General features: G+C 44.6%; 1 protein-coding gene across 1 annotated transcript in view; it reads right to left on the minus strand.

Annotated features, from left to right (window-relative positions):
• bchs (WD repeat and FYVE domain containing 3 bchs) overlaps positions 1-20,953 on the minus strand; it is a 180,707-nt gene that overhangs the window by 30,406 nt on the left and 129,348 nt on the right. The window contains exons 57-62 of the mRNA XM_084586055.1: positions 17,504-17,657; positions 17,294-17,385; positions 12,369-12,581; positions 7,123-7,273; positions 4,695-4,942; positions 3,389-3,616 (exon numbers count right to left, since the gene is read on the minus strand). Of these exons, the coding sequence (XP_084442181.1) occupies positions 3,389-3,616; positions 4,695-4,942; positions 7,123-7,273; positions 12,369-12,581; positions 17,294-17,385; positions 17,504-17,657 (1,086 nt within the window). The remainder of the gene's footprint in view (positions 1-3,388; positions 3,617-4,694; positions 4,943-7,122; positions 7,274-12,368; positions 12,582-17,293; positions 17,386-17,503; positions 17,658-20,953) is intronic.

A 20,953-nucleotide genomic window follows, 5' to 3' on the forward strand; every position in this document is an offset into this window, starting at 1 on the left:
TTCGAGTGATTTTTCCGAGAACAGCTTAAAGAAAAGCGCAGTCTCGTCCACGTTGTAGACATTGTGCTCCTCGTAGCCTTCCAATTGCACGCGGAAGCTTTCTGCTCGCTTCTTGCAGTTCTCTATGTCAACGACTGCCTCTTCGCCAGACAAGGCGTGGCAAACAATCTGGTGGCGGTCTTTAAATAGCTGCAGCCAGCCACTGTTTGCATAGAAGTCATCGTGGCCCAAGATGCAAGAGAGACTTCTTGCCTTCATTTGAAGCATGGCACCAGACACAGGCAGGTTGTACGCTAATGTCCTTGAACCACGCGAACAAGCCATCTTCAACATCCTGGTGGTGACAATACCTGACGCGCTTCCTGTCAATCTTCACGGTGCCTGCAGAGTGCACATTTTCAATCTGCTGCCTTGCGCTCAGTATGGTTGATAGAGTGCTAGGCGTAATGCCGAAGTTTGCGGCAATCTCTTTCTTGCGCCCGCTGTCGACCGCCCTGAATATTTTTATCTTTGTTTCAAGAGAAACTGCTTTGCGTTATGGCGCCACCATGTTGCAAGACGATGGCACGACCTCGAGAAAAGAGAGCACAGGCACGGGCCAGCAAAAAGTAGCAGCAGGGGTGCGCGGGCGGTGGTTCGATCTCATGCTGGTCACATGCCAGGCAGCCGTTGATACTAGATTCATTGGTGGTCCCTAGATGGCGTGGCATGCGAAAGCGCGGGTGATTCAAACACATTTTAGGCGGGGGTTAGCATCTTGCAAAAATGTTTTTTGCTTCTTTGCGGACTTTGAGTCGTTTGAATACAGAATTTGCTTCATTATAACCGATTTAGCGTCAAATTTTCAGTTTTTCATTTCGTTATACAGATAGAACTCCCATAGAAATAAAGCACAGCTAACCAAACTTTGTTTTTACTTCGTTATATCCGATAATTCGCTGTATCCATGTTCGTTATAACGAGGTTCAACTGTAATTGTTCAGTTAACTTTCTGGGGCTGTAACTAACCACTGTAATTGGTTACATTTCATAGTTGATTGCTCTTTTTTTTTCTATAACCTGTGCAAGACTGCTGCGCTTTGCATTTACAGTGAAAGCTCGTTAATTCGAACCTCGATAATTCGAATTTTCAGATAATTCGAACTACACTACTTGGTCCGGCCAAACTCCATAGAGATCTGTGTATAAAGAAGACCGTTAATTCAAACGCAAGTTGGTTCCGCTACGGATAATTCGAACTACGCACCGCCGCGTCTGGGCGGCCTGGCGCACATCACGCGGCAAAAAAAAAAAAAAAAATAAAGAAAGAAACACCTCCGCAATCGGAAGGCATAATTAGAGGCTGCGCACTTCCAAAACGGGGACAGAAGATGAAACCAGGCAAAACCATGGAAGAGTGGGTAAAACTTAAATGGCGCCATGACCAACGCAGCGGCCGGCGGCGTTGGAGGGAGGGGACGGCGGCCGCAGCAAGGTCAGTGCATAGTCGCGCGGCGGTAGCTGCCTGTTCTCTCTTCTGCGCAACCTCCGTAGCTTACAACTAAATATTCGTTAATTCCAACCCTGTTAATTTGGAAATAGGGATAAGTACTGTCGGCGCGGTCCCTGTCAACGCCCGTAAAAGGCTATGATCTCGGACGGACACTATAGGTTAAACTTTTTTTTTTTTGCGATAGCCATTCATTCTTCCACTCATCAGTCGTCAACGGAACCGCGCGAGTCAGCCGCGATCATGACGCCGGCTTTTAGCACCGTTCGTTTCGATGATTGGAGTGGCAGTAGCGACCGCCTCAATCGCTCATAGCGTGATTAAAGCGAAGGTACTGAAAAGGAGGCTTGTACAACCGGACAAGCGCTGGCACTTTGCCAAGTTCGCTTCCCTCCCCCCCTGCCGAAGCTAAAGTCAAAAGATAAACACGCCATTATCACTGTGCATTATCTTGGCGCACTGCCAAGAAATGTGTTGTGGACCGTGATAGCGGAGGAATACGCTAACGACTGACGCCTTCCCCCCCCCCCCCCCCCCCCCAGATTCATAGGCACAAATCGGGGCTGGGTGGGTTCATTATGCGAGGAGTTCGTTACGCGACTAAATACGGTACATTTATCGTAATACAAATGGTTCTGGTCAGTTTTTTCGAGGCCATTTGATAATTCGAACATCGGATAATTCGAACTTTTTCCCCGGTCCCGTGAAGTTCGAATTAACGAGCTTAAGTTTTCACCCCATCCATTACTATATTTAAAAATTTAAAGGGTTAGTTTTATGCCAGCCAACTGCACCCAAGAAGGCATCACTGGCTTCAACTTTATTCAAATAGCTTCTCACTCCAGATGCCCCACCAATAAATACTGGCATACACCCTGGCAGCACTGTCACAACTTCATAATATTAAGGAATTTGCTATATGAACGCTCGTTACATCCAGGTATTGCCTGGATGCAGGCTACATTACTGATGCCACAGCTGCACAGTAAGCACAGTGAGCACTGAGCAGTGGAGTACGGCTGCAAATGAATCCCATCAGCTGAAAACAGTTTTGTGAATATATTTCTTGTGTTTCAGACTATACAAATTGCATTCATTTTTTGCATGAACCTTGGGTGCCACAAATTTTTACGTAGTCCTATGAGAGTCGTACCAATGCAGTTATGCTATATTTTTATTCTGGCAGAGCATTACAAAAAGTAGTGCATATTAAAAATAACGGCTTGAGGGGCAAGTTGGTGCATCATCGTATTCAGATATGTGGCGCAAATAAACACAAACACAGGAGAAGATACACAGCACACGCGCACACTACCAACTGTAAGAAGAACCGGAAAACACTTCCTCTTCTACACTCAGGCACGTCTCAACTTCCTCTTCTTCTCATTTTCCTCTGCTTTGCCCAGCGTGGTAGGAGCTGCTGGGCAAAGCAGAGGTGTGGATTTACAAGACAGTATAGATTTTGTGACTGTCATGTTTGGTTGATGTTTTCGGGCTGAGAGGAAGAAAGTGTCAATATTCCTTTGGGAAAGAAGAGGAAGAATAGAAGAAGAGGAAGAAGAGATTGGTCACCGCCATGTTTGGACAAGGTTAAGGTCTGCGAGGAAGTGAGTGCCATTTTTCCCCCTGGGCAAAGAAGAGGAAAATGAGAAGAAGAGGAAGTTGAGACGTGCCTGAGTGTAAGAGGAAGTGTTTTCCGGTTCTTCTTACAGTTGGTAGTGTGCGCGTGTGCTGTGTATCTTCTCCTGTGTTTGTGTTTATTTGCGCCACATATCTGAATACGATAGTGCATATTGTACAGCGCTGTTCAATTGTGAACGCATAATTTATGAAAAGTGTTTATCTTGGTGACTTCTGGCACTGTCAGAGTTTCTTGGAATGAAATGAGCCAAGTCTTACCGTGAGGTCATTGATGGCGACAGCAGCGATTGGAGCAGTGTGTCCCCGCAGCTGGCGCACAAACACGAGTCGGCTCAGGTCCCACAAAATGCAGGAGTAGTCCCGAGAGCCACTCACAATGAGGTTGTAAGGGCGTGACGCTGCCAGGCACGTGACTGCCTCTGTGTGGCCATGCAAGTTTTGCTTCAGTGTCAATTTCTTCTTGTCAAACTGCCACACAGTCACCACCTGAAAGGCAGCATCGATTAAGAAAAGAAAGCTTGGTCATAAGCATGACACATGCCTTATCCTAAGCAACTCAAAGAAAAAATCTAACAAATTTCAGTCATCTCTTTGCCACAGCCTGACTAAATGAGAGCAAGAAATGATCAACACCCTTCCTTACAAACTAGCAAAGCAGTGCACAGCAGTAAAATACAAATGAACTTGTCAGTAAGACACGACTGAATATTTTGCACAGCGATGCAAAATGCACACATCTTGCCATGATAAAATGGCTGTATAGATAAATGGAAGCTTAGAGCTAAAGTAACTGTCACAACATAGAGCTGGCTAAAATCACTGCGATATAAAATAACTATAAAGTTATGTGACAACAGCCAGAGTATAAGTTGTGTTCCTCTCACATGAACAGTTTAAACTGCCACAGTCATTGGAAGTTGACTTCAATCACAGTTAAGCACTGCTAGATGGCAATGTAATGGCAATTGCATTAAATGAGATTAGTGAACCCAGGTGAATGAGCCAAATGAAAAGATAGCAGGCGATAGCTCTGTTGTGTCAGTTGACATGGTGACATCTCACTGCTACTTGATCTCCAACTGCAAAAAGCACTGCTGGCCTGGCTAAAATAAACATTAACCTAGAACCCTGTCTTTCTTGGGCTGCTCTGGCCAAATAGAGCACACAAATGCAAGCTCATGGAGCGGTTTCAGTTTAGTAAAAGTCAGTAAAAGAAGGCATGAGGAGCTTAGAAATGAAAACAACAAAGCATAGGGCTATTTTCATTCAGTACTGAGCCTAACAATGCTAGGCCGTGATAATCATAAACTGAACTGAATTCTATTAAAGTACAGTTGAAATCTGGGTCAGCTGGTACATGTTCTTGAAAAATAAACCAGTCAAAAGGCGAAGGACAGAGAAGTGACGAGACACACAAAATGCCATGCTCTTTATATAGGTGAAATCCACAAAGTTCACCAAATTTCTGTAAGAAATTACTCATGCCCAGTCGACAGAATGCAGGCTACATGGGTTTTTAAGAACACAGCATTTTTTGTGACCTTAGTAGACCCTGCTGGCTTACCGAACTTGTGCCTGCAGTGATGATGATTTTGCTATCTGGACAGGCACAGCACAGAATCTCTCCTGATGGAACATCTTCCCAAACAAAGTTGCAACGCTCAGTTTCATAAGGACCCATGCGAATACTGTAGTCAGCAAATCCCCAGGCAACATATCGATTGTACAGGGGTCCGATGAGCCCTTTGTTCTGCTCCACGGCCAAGACTGTCTTCTCATGTTGTATTATCTGACCAACAGGACCTTTCAATTCTGGAAAAGAAAAAGAAAAAAAAATTAGTTGCACTGGTTGATACTGACACACGCGGGTGAGGGCAAAACTTTATTTTTCACAATTTAGGCAGGGTGCGGCGCTTTCACGAAATGGCATTTTTCAGTAAAATTTTCAAGCTATATTCCAAGGAACCTACTTTACTGTCCTATTTGAACTGACACTACGCCTTGTGCCGAGACGAGTGAGGCCCTTACCTGCATATATACGACAATGAAGCTTCCAGCCAAATATTCAAGGAAAAGGCAAAAGTAAATGAAGTGTATGTCTACAAGCAGAAATAAAACTATACCTACCCACCCAAGTGTGGGTCTCAACAACAATGCCATACCATCAGGTGGCATAGACAAGAGCTTGGCAAATACCTGTGTAATTCAGAATATCTCATGTTGGCTGCACTATCAGTACTAATGGCCAAAATAAAGTGGCAAAAGTATAGTACATGGTTTTTGGTGAAGCACAAACTGATGGTGGGCCATCGCATGCGCTTTGATCACCTCAGAGTAAGCTGATTCTGTGATGAAGGCTACTAGCATTGTGGATGTGCCATTTCTATCTCATCTTGCGAACGTGTGAATGGCACCCACTGCTGCAACGCTACCAACACATCCATGAATGGGCCTGCAGCCTTACTTCACTGGTGGCTGGACAGATTGCAGTGCAGTGTGACCAGTTCAACAATGTTGGAAAAAATTTAAAATTCAAGTGACAAACTTCATTCACTAGTGATTGTGTAGGAGGAAAACAATTCTAGCCTGCACTCTCTAAAGAATGTTTCATGATTACTAACACTGCTGTTGCAATAAGCTACACTTAGTGGGGAATATGCTCCAGGAGCGATGCGAAACGTGGCCGGTGCTGCTGTTCTGCTAGCAAGAGACCCCCTGTGGGGCCACTGCGAGACGAAGGGGACGGCAGCCGCACTGCTGATCCCTACCGAAGGGAGCTCTCCTGAGAACTGTTGCCACTACATCCATTCGGTTCTTCTTGTGCCAGTCTCGCGTCCCCATTGGGCCACCTCCTGGTGACTTACTGTGCTCTTGTTTCGACACGGGGCCACGCGTTGAAAGCGAATCGGTAGACCGCCATTGGCTCGGGCAGCACCAGGCGCGTATGTTGTTCTCTCTGGGTTCCCCGGCCATGGCCAACGGACCACTGCGAGTTTTGAAAGCGCGCACCTTGCTCGAGACTAGGTGCGAGCGTTCACAACCCTCGCAACAGGCGCCTGATGTGGGGCGCTGATGCTTTTGAGTCAGGAGGGCCTGGTTTGGCACAGTTCTCTGTCACTGCCGATCAGTGCCGGTGGCGACGCGCACTGAGTCATCAACGTGTGACCTATGTCGCCGAGATGTGCTCCGCGCATCCCTTATTCTTTCTGACAATGTGTCACGCGCGCTTTAATGCTTTAATCCTTTGGTTGGCTGTGTGGCCCGTGAGTGCCCTTAGCTCCACCGCGAACATGCAAATAGCTTTTGCCTTGTGCGTGCGGCGCCGCTCTCGGGTGCTGCGGCCGAGCTGGGAGTTGTAAAGAGGTCTGCGGGTTAGTGTAGTGTTTGTGATACAGCTTTCTGTGCATTAAACATTTGTGCTTGGCACTTGTGCTTTTGCTTCCTTTGGAGCGCAAGCGCAGGCATGCAGTGCATGCGGACCATGTCCTTGGCTTGCTCTGGCTCGAACCTACAGTATGTGGGTGAGTTGCCACACACTGATAACAACCACAGCACAATTTCAAATGGAATGCCACAACTTGCGCATGCATCAGATAAATGCATAAGCTGAGATTATGGCACTGAAAACCTGGCTTTATGACCTGGTGGCATGAGCCTGATTTTGTACCCTATTCACAAAAGTACCAATTAAATAAGAAAAGGAAAAAGACAAGGAGAGCCAATAACCATCAAACTTCTCAAACTGTGAACTTTAACTCTCACATTGAGTCAAATGAGTCAGTTTATATTTTAGAGAAAATGAAAAATCTTCCATAACTGGAATCCATTATCCGGCAGTACTTTCAATTTTATTTTAGGGCAATGCAGCGTCATTTCAGTCATTTTACTGCTTTTAATGCAATATGGCATGGAAATTTGTGTCAGTATAAAAAGAATGGTGTCATTAACAAAGCTATCCCACATTTGATTTGACCACATATAATAGTACTGACCTTTGAGTGGGTGCAGGGATGGCTTGAGGTTGTCCAGGTTGTGAAAAAATAACTTGTCATGGCAATAGCTCAAGCCAGGCATTATGGGCCCTGGGTCTACCACACTGGTTCTGTTAGTCAGTTTCTTGCATGGATGAGGCTTCTTGAAAAGCTGTTGTGAAAGCAAATGGCCCAGAAAACGAGAAAACAAATACTTATAACTTATAAGGCATCTACACAGGTAATAAACAGAATACTCTTACACATAAGACGCCCCAGAACAAATTTGTTTGGTGACAGGAAGTACTGTTAAGAGATACTCTTCAAAGGTGAAAACTAAGACTAAGTGTTGCACATTAACTAAGTGGTAAACACTCAGCCTTAATAAAAGGTCAAATGCACTAAAGCAGAGGTACAGGGGGAAAAAAAGAAAGAAAAAAGAACAAAGAAGTGATGCCCTTTCTAATGTTGGCCTAATGCTGGCTGACCGGTGGATAACTGTCGAAGAAATAGTGGAACACGTTAGTACGAGTGCAAAGTGCTCACCTTTTTACAGCAATCTGCACAAAACAAAAGTTGCTGAGTGATTGCAAGAATATTTTGCCTGTTTCGTGACAATGCACTGCTTCCCTCAGCAGACCCACGCAGCCGTCTTACCCAATGAGATATTGCATCATCCCCCATATTCACCCAACCTCACGCGAAATAACGCTTCTCGTCCTTCCCATGAAGAACGCAGTGTGTGAGAACACTTCCAGGACGACGAGGAAGTGATTTTTCGAGTGAATGCTCTTCCAGAACACAAATAATGATGAGGTCTAGAGCGCGATAGTCTGCGCCAGCTCGTCCATCAGGGGCAGAAGTGCATGGTCTTGGGTGGCGAATATGTGTATATAATGATGAACTCCCTGAACTCCCACTCAAGCCATATTTTTAACTGCCTTTCTTCATGCCTTCATGCCAGTAATATGAACTTTATAACCCACCACCCCTTGTAACAGGCGCACAGGCACAAGGGGCACTTGCTCATTAACTTGAAGCTTAAAAATTGCAGGCCCGAATTTTCAACTGACACAGTGTTGTGATGCGTGCTATCGCAGTGCAGCAATGGCCCAATATTGGAACTATGCACACTAGCATGTGGAAAGACAGATGGTGGGCATGCTCGTGGGCTATCAGCTGTGCTACAGGAGGACAAAGGCTACCCAGCTAGGCACATCCCAAAGTGCTCAGAGCAAGACAGAGAAAAAAATAATAATCATAAAACGAAAAACAGCTGCAGCGAAAGGAAGCACCTGCTGCGGAATAGTGAGAAAAATTGGACGGGGGGATGGGAACTAGACATATGCCTTCTTCAAGTAGGAGAATATGAGCTGCTTTCCTGCTCTCAGTCTATTCAATTGTTTTTATGCAGCACATATCTGGACGCACCTAGCACGCTTACACAAAATTCTGATAAGATGAACAAATTTTCAAGCTCCTTCAAGTTAGCATACAAAAAGGAAGTATAGTTACCATTAAATAGATATGCCAATCCTAATACCTGAAGTAAGCTCCTCAAATTTAACAACTTATAAATCATTGAAAAGTATCTGCTCATTTTTATCAACAAATCTTGCTAAAATGACTTATTCAACTGTGCAAAATAATATGACACAAACTTAATGTCACACATTATTTCCCCTCCCAGGAAGTACCCAAATTTTTATTATTCATTCAGGTGAAATTGGGAGCATCGCGATGATGCTTCAAAAATAAGTTCCGCAACTAAAGAGAAGAAACGATGCCGCCTTCCTTTCATGAATCGCTAAGGAACATGTCCGTTCATGCCGTATGTTGCAGGCTGGAAGCCCATCGCATTGAGAAGCTATTCGCTAACGCCAGCACCCGTGACATCAGCTCCACATCTCTGGCTGCACCTACTGGAATCGAAACTTTCATCCGCATCAGATGGGACATCGCATATCAGGAGCCGTACGCCACTCCCGACACTAATGGATTCTCCTGGTGGACATCCCGATGGGTTCAAGACCATCTCGCTGCCCATTCCCGGGTGCCTATTCACGGCAGCAACTTCCCAATGACTGAAATTAAGATTTTAGGTCCCTGGCCACGGCAATCTACTGCGGTGAAGGCCTCCCAGGCACTACTCCGCTTTATGAAAAGTACAGGCCTAATCGAAAGACTTAGTTTGCTGTTATGTTCTGTGATGACTGTGACGATGTGATGTGACATGTCTGTGATGTGACTGTACTAACTTCACCCATTCCTCTCTCTCAACTTTTATATCCACTCACCCCTTTCCCCCGGTGCAGGGTAGCAAACTGGTTTCTTTTACAGGTTAACCTCCCTGCCTTTTCTCCTCATCTTCCTCCTCTCTGTTCATATTCTCCTGGATGCCTGGATCCTGGCCTGGTCAAGCCTGGATGCACATAGCCAGGCTTGGCCACGTGAGTTCACGTGCTACACCTGATGGCTGTTTACGGACCTCTGACCTGAACTAATAAACAATGACCTAACTTATTTATGGACCCCTTTTTAGTTACTATTCCACACTCTCTTATTGTTCCTCGCCATCCTGTCCTTCTTTATTCTTTATCGACTCATCACGTAGGGAAGCAGCCCTGTAATGACGTTTGAGGCCAGCACCGGCCAAGTGCCGAAGAGAATGAGGCAGCGCTGGCACGAGCGCTTAAGGACACTTTGAGACTTTTGCCTCGGCCGGACGCTGTTGCCATCGCTCCTCCAGCTATTCTTCAATAAATGTGGATGTGGCTGCCCCTGTACAGCAACCTCCAAAAGTCGTAATCTAACATCACACAAGCAGCAACAGCAGATAAGAAATGTGGCTAGAGGTGTGCGCCGAGATGTCTGTGTGACGCCGCTGAGTTGTTCTCGCCTCCACAGCCGATGCAAAATGATCGGCGTCGTACCGCCGCTGCTTCCATTTTTTCTCAGCACTATTGACGTGTTGTTGCAGTTTTTTCATTTGAAACCATTATTAGCCCCATTAGACTCAATTCCGTCTATGGCCGTTATTGGCCACAATAGTTTGGAAAGATAAGCCATCACATCGTCATCAGGCATAGCACAGAGTAGGTTGGCAACACAAGGCATGCGGCCAAGTGCAATACAGGAGGACCATATGACGTGACATTTGGGCAAAGCTATGGCAATGATCTTTCAAAGCCAATAGCACCGAGAGGGCACATTTTAGCAGAGATCAAAGGCAAAGCCAGCGCAGTTTCTACATCTACTGTGGCTGCACTGGCTGTGCACCGCCACCCAATTTGCCACCACCGACAAGAAATAATCACCATGTCACTACCGGTGCTAGTGTAGCCTTTGATGCTGGTGATTACGATGCGGCTGCAGATTTCTTGGCGCCAGTTTTACAAAAACCGTTCATACGAGGGCAGAGGCCACTTACTCGAGATTTAGGGCAGTGATTGTACAATCGGAACGTTCAATCAAAATTCGGAAGTCTCCCAGGAAAATCAGTAGGGTTGGCAGCCATGCACACCACTTATGTGTTGTAGTTTGCTACCGCTTTCATTTTGCCACAATCAGTGCCCCCAAACTGGTTCAAATACAGTCGAACTTGGATATATCGAACTTGAAGGGGATCGCAAAATAGTTCGATATATCAATAATTCGATTCACAGAAATTGACTTAAGACGCCGCTTGCGTTCGTAAAAAATGATACTGTATTTGTCGCTTAATCAACCCACTGGCATAATTAATCCACCCCCACTTTTGCCTCCGAGAATTTAAAACAAAAAAACATTCGGTGCCGCGTTCATCCGTTTCAACCGTCGCATCCACAGTTCATTTATTGGCAGCTCGCCAAGATGCTACACAGCGACAGCGATAACATCACCACGTGTCTTTTTGACTATACTTTTGATAGATCCCACATTGGCAGGGAGCGAACTTAGCAGAGTGCCCGTGATGGATTGATTGTACAAGCCTGGTTCGATTTATCACGCTGCGCTTGGGGCGGGCGTAATCCACTGCCACAAAATCGTAGGAAAGTGTGATAGCAACAAATGCCGTTTGAAGCGAACAATGCTAAAAGTCGGTGTCATGATCACAGCTGACCGCATGCTTTTGTTGGTTCATAGATATAATGGACGGCTCGAAAAAAAAAAAAAAAAAAATCCCTGCCACTTCTTAACGTCCGCAGCCGCCATAGCTGCACCGCACGCTCAGCACGACAAGAAAGGACTCTCGCAAAAGAAAAAAAAAAAATGCTGCTTCTTAACGTCCACAGCCACTACACTGCACATTCAGAACGACGGCAAGAATGAATGACTCGCGCTAAAAAAAGGAAGAACTAAAAACTGCCGTTTCTTAGTGTCCGCAGCCGCCGTAGCTTACACACGTTCAGCACGACGACACGAGATGCGCATCGCAAGTCAGCCGCCGTACGCAGAGCGTTTACAACACACACTGGAGAAAGAAAGCCACAGGCCGAGCTGGCTTGTCCGCGCATGCGTAGTGCTGCGAACGCAGACCGGGATAGAGAGAGGCAGGGGAGAAAGCTGGCCAGAAGAGCGAGCACACCCTTGCGCTTCGCTCTATTGCGTTTTTCCCCTCTCCCGAACACCACAGCTTCATTGGTTGCCTCTCGTTCCTTCATGCATATGGCTTGCAAACGTTACGTGCTGGCGCGCGGAAGCGATCACCGCAGATGCGCGCGCCTTTGGGGAAAGGGCGCGGCGCTGCCCTAGACCAGCCGTCGCTGACCTGTGCTCTCTCATTACATCTGCGCGTGGCTTGAAAACGTCACGAGGCAAACGGCCGAGGGTGATGCGATCGTCTTTGGGCAAGGCGCACCGTGCAATGCGTGGTGCGTAGTTCAATATATCGAATGACCGGTGAAAATGAGTTTGATATACGACGCAGCTTTCCTATACTTTTACATGGGATTTTCAAGGGGATATTCCGCGAGTTCGATATAACCAAAATTCGAATTATCCAGGTTCGACTGTATTTACATTAAGGCACATCAATTTTTCATCTCATTTCACTCTCTTTTCGGGTTCTAATAGCACACGTTTAAGGGTTACCTTTGAGTTGTGAATCCTGTACCTCTTGGGGAAGCAAAAAGCCGATCTGTGTCTCACGATGTGGAATTTTCTCTATTTAAAACAAGACTATGAGAGATGGACGCTTATTATAAATACTTTGTTTGCTGACAGGACTTCTTTCCATTTCTCTATTACACTAAAACTTTCAAGAATAAAGTGCACGCTTTCTTCACCTGTTTAGGAATCTGCCCAAAGTTGTTGATGAAACCAATGGTGGCATTTTTCTTCAGTGGGTCATCAATGCTATAAATGTCAACATTTCCCTCGTAGAAGAGGTGGTGGAAGACGTTTACAGCCTCTATGGCTGGCTGGCCCTGCTGCTTGTAGCCAAAGATGAGGTCAATCCACTCATGCAGGTGGGCACTCACGTAGTCACTCTCCAAGGCCTGCAAAAGCCAAATAGACAGCACCACATGCGCTAAAATAACTGTACCAAGTCTAGCAGGATTTATCAGTTTACGCTACTCACGGTCTTCACATTTTCTGTACATTAAAGAAAAAAAAAGTCATTACTATTACAAAATCCAACTTTCTAAGCACCAAGTAGCACGCTCTACTACAGTACAGGCCATTTTATTTGTTTGCGCACTGTGGCAGGCATGCTCTGCAGAGGTGTGATGTGAATTACGCACTTGCATGGGACAAGGCTGTGTGCCTTGACAACAGATACACGAGGGACTAGTGGCATTCACATTACAGCACTGTGCAATCATCAAACAGCTTACTGCCTTCACAAACTGCCCGGTTAATCGCTATATACATACGGAGTGTATGCAGAACCTGTGGCTAGTGCAATTTTAGCTCCCAGCATGTAGTACATTATTGTACTAGCACCTTTACTGTACTAACAGATTAGGCCAGCCGTGTAATACTTTCACAGCCTACCCATTTGTAAAGCACAAGCATTACAGCGTCTGAACAGTTGGTCATGTGGCTTTCTCTAGTTAACAAGCTGCCTTTTGAATGTGAAAAAAAAGTAATCAATAACGTACAGTGCAATAAAATTGTTAAATTTGACACTTCTTTAAGATTCTCAATGACACTGTAAATGAAAGCTTTATCCTAAATTCGAAACTTGAGAAATTATTTGAAGAAACCTAAATTGGCCAATACAAAAAATACCTGAAAGTGTTCAAACACTGTTAAACTTTGCTATAATGAAGTCAACAAAATCCACACTTTACTGCATCATTACACTGACATGTTTCATGGCATGCAAAATATCCTCCAAAATGTGTCCCTGGGAAAAGTCTTTAGAACATGTGATATTTGTACGACCACAGAAATTTCAGTGCTTGCAAGCTCACAAACCGGCTATGGACATCAAGCACCTCACAAGTAATGGGGATGGTGCCCTCACCTTAAATTTTGGTTTTGCTGTTGTTGCTACTCTTAACAAGGCCATGAGCACACTGCCAAAACGACTCAACATGACAGTGCATTCTGTCACTGCCCCCCCCCCCCCCCCCCCCCCCCCCCTCCTTCCATTTCTATATTTTGGTGAGCGTGAGAAGAATGTCCCCAGTAAAATGATATCAGGCCCACACTCTTGTTGCTTTTCTATTGACAAGAGCAATCTGTGGGAGCACTTTTGCGCATGCACAGATTGCCCCCAGTAGCTAGGAGTGAGAGCACACCTTGCCAAATCTGTCTCATGTGCCTTTGTGCGTGCACATGCATTGTCCAAGCAGGAAGTGAGGTTAAGAGGCGGGAAGCGCAACACTGGTTTCACAGTCGACGGGCTTGTCTACGGCAGCGAATTTTCTGGTTCTTTTGCCAAGATTCGGGGAAAAAATAAATGCAGCACACTGCTTTCGGCACAGATTTCGGTCAAGACAGCGACAGCTGCGGGCTGGCCTGACGGGCTGCACCAACATTTATGCCAACCACACTCATACTATGCACCCCAGATAGGGCAAGTGCAGCATGCAATGCACCCACCACTATGACCATCGCGTTTCCATCTGCACTCTACAGCTGCTGTGTGGGCACCCACTTTTGTGTGCATACTCCGAGGCACACTGTGGCAAGCGCTCCGTTTGGCTGATCCAACCATCAATAAGCATACTTAGTGTTCGACCCACTTCGATTCCTTCCAAAATATTTCAGGCTTTTTACCGAACTGTCAAAATACATTTCTCTTAATACCTCCCGGGAAAAAAAATTTCCCCGTCATGCAACAGCCCATGAATTTCCAGTCTAGTGCAAAAAGTAGGTCTGCCTAGAAAACTTATAAACATACTATCTCATTTTAGCATTCTAAATTTTAGAAAATAATGCATAAGTGTCATACTTTTTATTCATGCACCAAAAAATTTCCAGTAGACAGTTTTTCATGTTCCTTAGCTGATATTTTTTTAAACTCAAGATGTATCGTTTCTAAACTTAAAAAGAAACTCCATGCAAAGTTCATGAACAATCTCAAACTTACAATCAATTCATAATACCATATACTACTTGAAGAAACGTTTATACCGATACTGAACTGAATACAAAGTCACAGAAAAGTGCACCATACTATATAATCAGACCAAAATTTCCTACCGAGCTGTACTGCAAAATTGTGAGATACAATTCAGCTGGTATCCTGTTCTATTGCAATTTCGCTCAGCAGTTATTGAGAACTTTTTTGTTTTAGTCGACAAAAAACATCAATACGAGTGCCACAACGCCAGCCATGTTTGCCCCGTATTGTCACTTCACTGCAGAGCACAGCCCCTGCACAGCTCCCACGGCTCTCTCTCTGTCATCGCACATGCTCAGGCTCTTCTCGCATACTGTGTTTACAAGAGCAGTGAAATGTGGAGAGGACTGAAACATAAGACGCCACATTTAAAGACTATTTAATCAGACCAGTGTTGATTTTAACACACCCCAGATAGAACCAAAGCGATACCGTTGATTTAATTTTATACCTATTACTGTCAATTATTTTATTTCTTGCCATGTAGAACCTTCAATTTCATATTTACATATTTTAATAATGCTTCCCCCTGCATACTGCATGTTCTCTGTTCTGCTGTTCCGATAATCTCCAGCAAATCAGGCAGTGCGCTCTTCTTGCGTGCATCAATATTAAAGCTGAGAGCTGTTCAGGTACAGTCGTGCCCCGTTAATATGACCCCCGTTAATATGGACGACCCGCATTATGGACAGTTTTTCTGGGGACGAAACTTTTTCAATGTATTTATGCCTCGTTAATATGGAAACTCGCTGTCCGGACAATGGACAGGGGAAGAATGCACGCGCCCCACTTGGGCCCATGTATTTTTGTCTCGTTAATATGGACAGTGCTTGAAAAAAAGCAGAGGAGTCTGAACGCAAGTTAAAGAAGGGCGCGCCGCCCGCGAACCTACCCGACAGCTGAAACGGCGGGATGCCTGAACGAGTCCTGTGGGGTTGGAAAGAACCAAAGCCGGCGTGTCGCCGTTTTAAGGAAGGGGGGGGGGGGAGCGCAAGAGCGGAGAGGAGCGTACATAGCAAACCGAGGGCCAGCGTAAGAAAGACCCCGAAAGGGGGAACCAGGAGGCTTCTGGGTGCAGCAGAAGTGACGCCGCAGTCGGGAAAGCAACAACATGTGGTTGCAATAAATTCTGCTGAACGTGAACAGAGAGGCCGGTAAAAGCGTAAAAAAGAAATGACAGGAAGAAAGACAAGTGCCTACAGTGGCGGTGGGAACTGAAGTTTTCTTTCCCAAAGCGCAATGTGTGTTCCATGAAGCCGTTAACGCTTTTCGGTGAGAGTTAAGACACGCTCACAAAGTACAGCGACAAAAGAGGCGACGTACGAACAAGCAACCCGGACCGGGCGTCCCGTCCTGGACGCGCTTCCCTCTCATGCTCCTGGTTTTCGTCCTTGTTGCGCTGTCGAACGGCCAAACTTTGCCCACTAGGCGGTCCGTATGTCGGCTCCGCTTTGAGTCAACGATGCGGCCTTGACAAGGTCTGAGCTTTTCGTAGTCGGCTAGCCGTCGTTCTAAACTGTACTTCAGCTTGCAGTGTTTGTTTTATGGAAACACATAAAAACGGCGCCAAGAAGATGGGATGTTCGATAGCCCTCTGCTACCTCTGCATAGCAGCTTGCCAGCTTGACTCCTTCGCTTTCTTACAGAAACAGTACAAGGCAAAAAAAGAATCAGAAGAACGGAAAGGCAGAAAGGTTAACTAGGCAAAAAAAGTGCACAGCATCAGGAGCCTGTAGCCCTGAACTTGAGTCTGGCTTTTGGCATGGCGGGAGTTAAACGCAAAAGAACAGAGCTGAACGTAGGCGCGAAGACATCTGTGAATACAAGCGGCAAAAGCCATCTCAGTCAATCCAAGCTGCGAGGGACTAGTATCGACAGCTCAGCTGTTTCCTCGCCTCAGAAGAATCTCAAGCAGCTACTTAGCGGCTACTTAGCTCAGTGAAGAGCACATTTTGGAAGTGGCGGTGAGTAGAGAATCAGACGCTGATTCATCGGCCAGTGATGAGTTCGTGCTCGAAAGTTCGACCAACACAAAGCCCAACATCACGGGTGTCATGGTAAGCGAGTCACTTCAGGCTGCATTACAATTTTTCGAAGACAACAATGACAAGGATAATGCACTCAAATGTGCCGGCGTTCTGTGAAATTTTGAGTCCAGTGCACACCGTTATGTACAAAAGCAGTCGTTAATTAAAATTCTCTTTTCTCAATAAAATCCCTTTTGTTTTTATTCATGACTCGTTATTATGGATGACTCGCTTTATGGACAGTTTTGGTCGGGAACCAAAGTGTCCATATTAACGAGGCACGACTGTAATTAATTTTCATGGGTAACATTACACTTTCTGCTCCACTAACATTGCCTGAACAATCATTTCTGCTCTGCACTTGCTAAACAAAGAATATTATGCTGGTTATGTGAAATGAAAGGAATAGAATAGGGAGTGGAATGACTGTTACACGAAATAACCATTACATGACCATCAAGCTACAACGACAATGAAACAGATGGCCACACTCTGCAACTATTGCCCACAAGCAATTCTATTTGATTCTAGTTTTATTGGCAAGTTATGCTTCTCATAAAAAGTAAATGAATGTATAACGTTCACATTAGCCTGCGTTGCCACATACCATTCGGTGGACTCGAATGAACTCCCGAGGATCTCCCTTTGCCCACGGAGGAAGCACAATGTTGTCAAGTTGGACACCGTTCTGTTTGCAACCTGTAAAAAATAAAAAAATAAAATAACCATAGCCAAATGTGAATGCTGCAGAAAGGCAAACGTGCAACGAATCAAGAGTGTGCAATGTAATCAAAGAAAAGAGGCAAGTTTTACGCACCAAGATCAAACCGATTGCTGTTCAAAAGGAACTCGGGAAGATAGAAGAACTCCGGTATGAGTTCTTTGACATCGGCCATGTTGTGCTTTGAGGCAGAAAGCCAGGCATCCTTCACACTGTGAAACATGCGGTCTGCCAGGTCAAAGTGGCCTCCCTAAGAAAAAACAGACATACACTTCTCATCAAGCACAGCCAAGCACGTAAAGGAACTAGCAGCGTGTCTGAAAACAGTGAAGCATGAGGCTTCATAGTTAAGTGCTCAAAGGTAATGTGAGCAAACATGACATTACCAAGACCAAAGAAGTCTTTTTGTATGTAAAATAATAATAATAATAATAATAATAATAATAATAATAATAATAATAATAATAATAATAATAATAATAATAAACAACGAAACATGCAATATGCACCTGATCAGCTCTGACTGTGCTTGAAAGTTTAGCTTATATACTTCCAAACTTTAGGTTAAAAAAAAAAAAAAAGGCAGTGCCTGTTTCTGTGGCAAAAATTTTTTAATTTGGCGAATTGAGAACAAAGAATCTGCAAAACCCGGCAGAAGAATAGCACAGATCCTTTGTTTAATGATGATTTACAGTATGAATATATACCATAAATTGGGGTTATTTTTTTTTTCTTCTTCAAACACTTCAAGGTATGCTAAAGCAACCTTCTCCACCAAGCTCGCAAGCCACTAGGAGAAGCCAGCTTTTCACTGACCCTGGGATGAAGTGCGCAGAGTATAAGCACCAAGGAGATGACTACGACAGCAGAAAAAAGGCGGCACAGGTCACTAAGGAAAAGAAAACACAGATGGGTGAAGTAAAAGAGGAAAACGGCACATGGGCGTAGGACTGCGCAGCTAGGAACACCGAACAGCTGCAACACAATGATGACTGTGGCTGCTGCTGTGTGAGAGACAGCGCGCACCAATACTGGAGGTTTTATATTGCTCAATTGTGGCAGTCCATTCCACTGCTTCTGTATTTTAATGTGCTGTCTGCTTTTGTTCCCTTTTTTATTAAAGGGAGGAGGAGGAAGGGGGGGCTCGGCTACGGTAGACCTGGACAGGTTGAGATTGTGTTATAATCGCAATATTTCTTTAAAAATTCTTTTGAAGTCTAAAACCCCACTTTCACATTATATTCGTGCAAATAATGCAATCCACTCTTTCTCCCATTGTCCTGTCATTTCTACTGATGTGCCTAACAACAATAGTGTAGAACCCCTTTATAGTAAAGTCACTGGGAGTGGCAAAAATCTTTACTATACCAGGGTCTTTACTATATCAGTGGTTGGTGATAACATAGTCCTGAAGTTGCCGTGTGGTAACTAAATGGCTATTTACTGAATACGTCTTGTTGCTTAATGAAAAAAACACTCTCAAATACCTTCCATCTTTCTCTTATCGTCTCTTTGTTCCATTTTTTCAGTTATAAGAGTTTTTGTTTGCATCTTGTGGAAGTACTTCTTAAGCATGAGGGCAACTTGGCTGTGAATACAACTGACTTTGATTTCATGCGAAAACCAAAGCGTTGCATGAACACAGTGTCATCTTCTGCTGTTTCTGTCAGTAAGAATGCAACAGATGAGAAATGCATGCGGCAGTCAAGTGCTGCGAAACCATACATGCTGCGCCTCCAGTTCTTGCCAATGCTGCCTCGTGCGGCACAGTACTGTGAATGTTTGGTTGTTCCTTCCCTTCCCTAATTCTCGCTGCACTTTTCCTGTAGCACAACTGCTGGTGCCTTTCTTCTTAAATTTTGTTTTACCACAACGTAGACTAGCATTGTAATGTTTCTATTACCATTACCGCTAGTGGAGCAATCATGCAGTTTTTCGAGCCATGCGCAATTTCTTGAAACTGCCTCACATAAAATGTCATAGTGTTGGTGTCATTGCCTAACAAGCATCATGATCACTTTTTATGCTTAGGGGATGTCGGCCTTACAAGTAAATATGCTGAATATGCACGATTCATGCTTAGGGACAGTTATCCTGCGAGTGAATAACAGCGCTCCCGCCCTTGCGCCGACGTTCGTACCCGTGCGCCTCAACACCTACGTCAGTGGCGCCCTCACCAACGGTAACAGCAGCGTCGCGCAACTTTACCCGACGTAGCCGCTGCATTGTTCGTGCGGCACGTTTGCAGGCACATAGAGTATAAAGGAGGCTATGGTTTCACTTTACAAGATCCGAGTTTACTATAGCGAAGTTCTAGTTATAAAAGAGTATGGCAGTCATGGCTGCTAATTAGGTGTACATGAACATTTCAAATTCCAAATATGAACCGAATATGTATGTCAGTTATCTGATGCATATTCGATTTGGAAAACTGATATTTGAGCTTCTCAAATATTCGAGAAGCACCGAATACACTGGAAATTAAAGACATTCAAACATGCTGAATATTCTAAATGCTTTGGATAATGTTTGGCAGTGACTGAATACAGATGACTTCCTTTGTGTTGAGTGGCAGATCTTCCTGTACGAAAATTTTCACTAGTTTTCCCACAACTAATCAACTGCTCTTTTACGTGGACTTTTACAGCTGTGCACACCAGGTTATTTTTGTTGGCTTGCAGCAGCCCTGTGTCAACTCACCAAGTTCATTTTCTAAGTGCCACTGTAAATCACTGCGTATGGCAAGATCGAACAGCAGACGCCATACACTTCTGTGCAATTCTAGTTTAATTTTGTTTGCAAATACAATGTGCAATTTTGAAATAAACAAGACGAACAGTGTTCGCTGTGTTTTCAGTTAGATATTCAACTCGATATTCAAAGACATTTTTTTTTCTCCATATTCATAGTTGATTCATATTTGAAAATTTAAATATTCACATATATCTCTACTGCTAATTCACAATTCAGCAAAAGATGCATACATACGCAATTTTTTGCAGAAAACCAGGCACCTTAGTTATACTCCTCTAGTTCATCGACACACATCCAAAAAATTAAAGAGCACTGCAGAATCTGCATTGGAGTAATGCGAAAGCATGGATGCTGCTGTTGGTTGCTTCAGGTTGCTTCTATTTGCTTAATTAACTTCTTGTTTGCCCATTTTAGTCTTTGGTCTTTCAAATTGAGTACCAATCCTTTCCCATGCCCTTTTTCGGCTCTACTTCCGGTTGCGTGATGTGACATCCTTGACGTCATATCCACTAAGGCACCTTTTTCTCTCTTTCCGCTTTCACTCCCACCTTCTTCCCTTCTCTTATGGCGCGGTTCAGGTGTCCACAAAACAAGTGAGGCTGATACTGCACCTTTCCTTTTCTGTGAACCAGTTATTATAATTAAGTACCTAATTAACTTATTGGCCTAATTATTTCTTCGGACACAACATTACATCCCCCTCTATCAATTGACACCACTCATTAACCTCTACCGCTTCTCAATTATTCACACCTGCTGTGGACACTATTTTGCGAACACAGCCAGCGGACA

Source organism: Amblyomma maculatum, unplaced genomic scaffold (assembly GCF_055883805.1).
Source record: "Amblyomma maculatum isolate TAMU_Amacu unplaced genomic scaffold, ASM5588380v1 scaffold_13, whole genome shotgun sequence".
In the NCBI taxonomy this organism is placed as follows: domain Eukaryota; kingdom Metazoa; phylum Arthropoda; class Arachnida; order Ixodida; family Ixodidae; genus Amblyomma; species Amblyomma maculatum.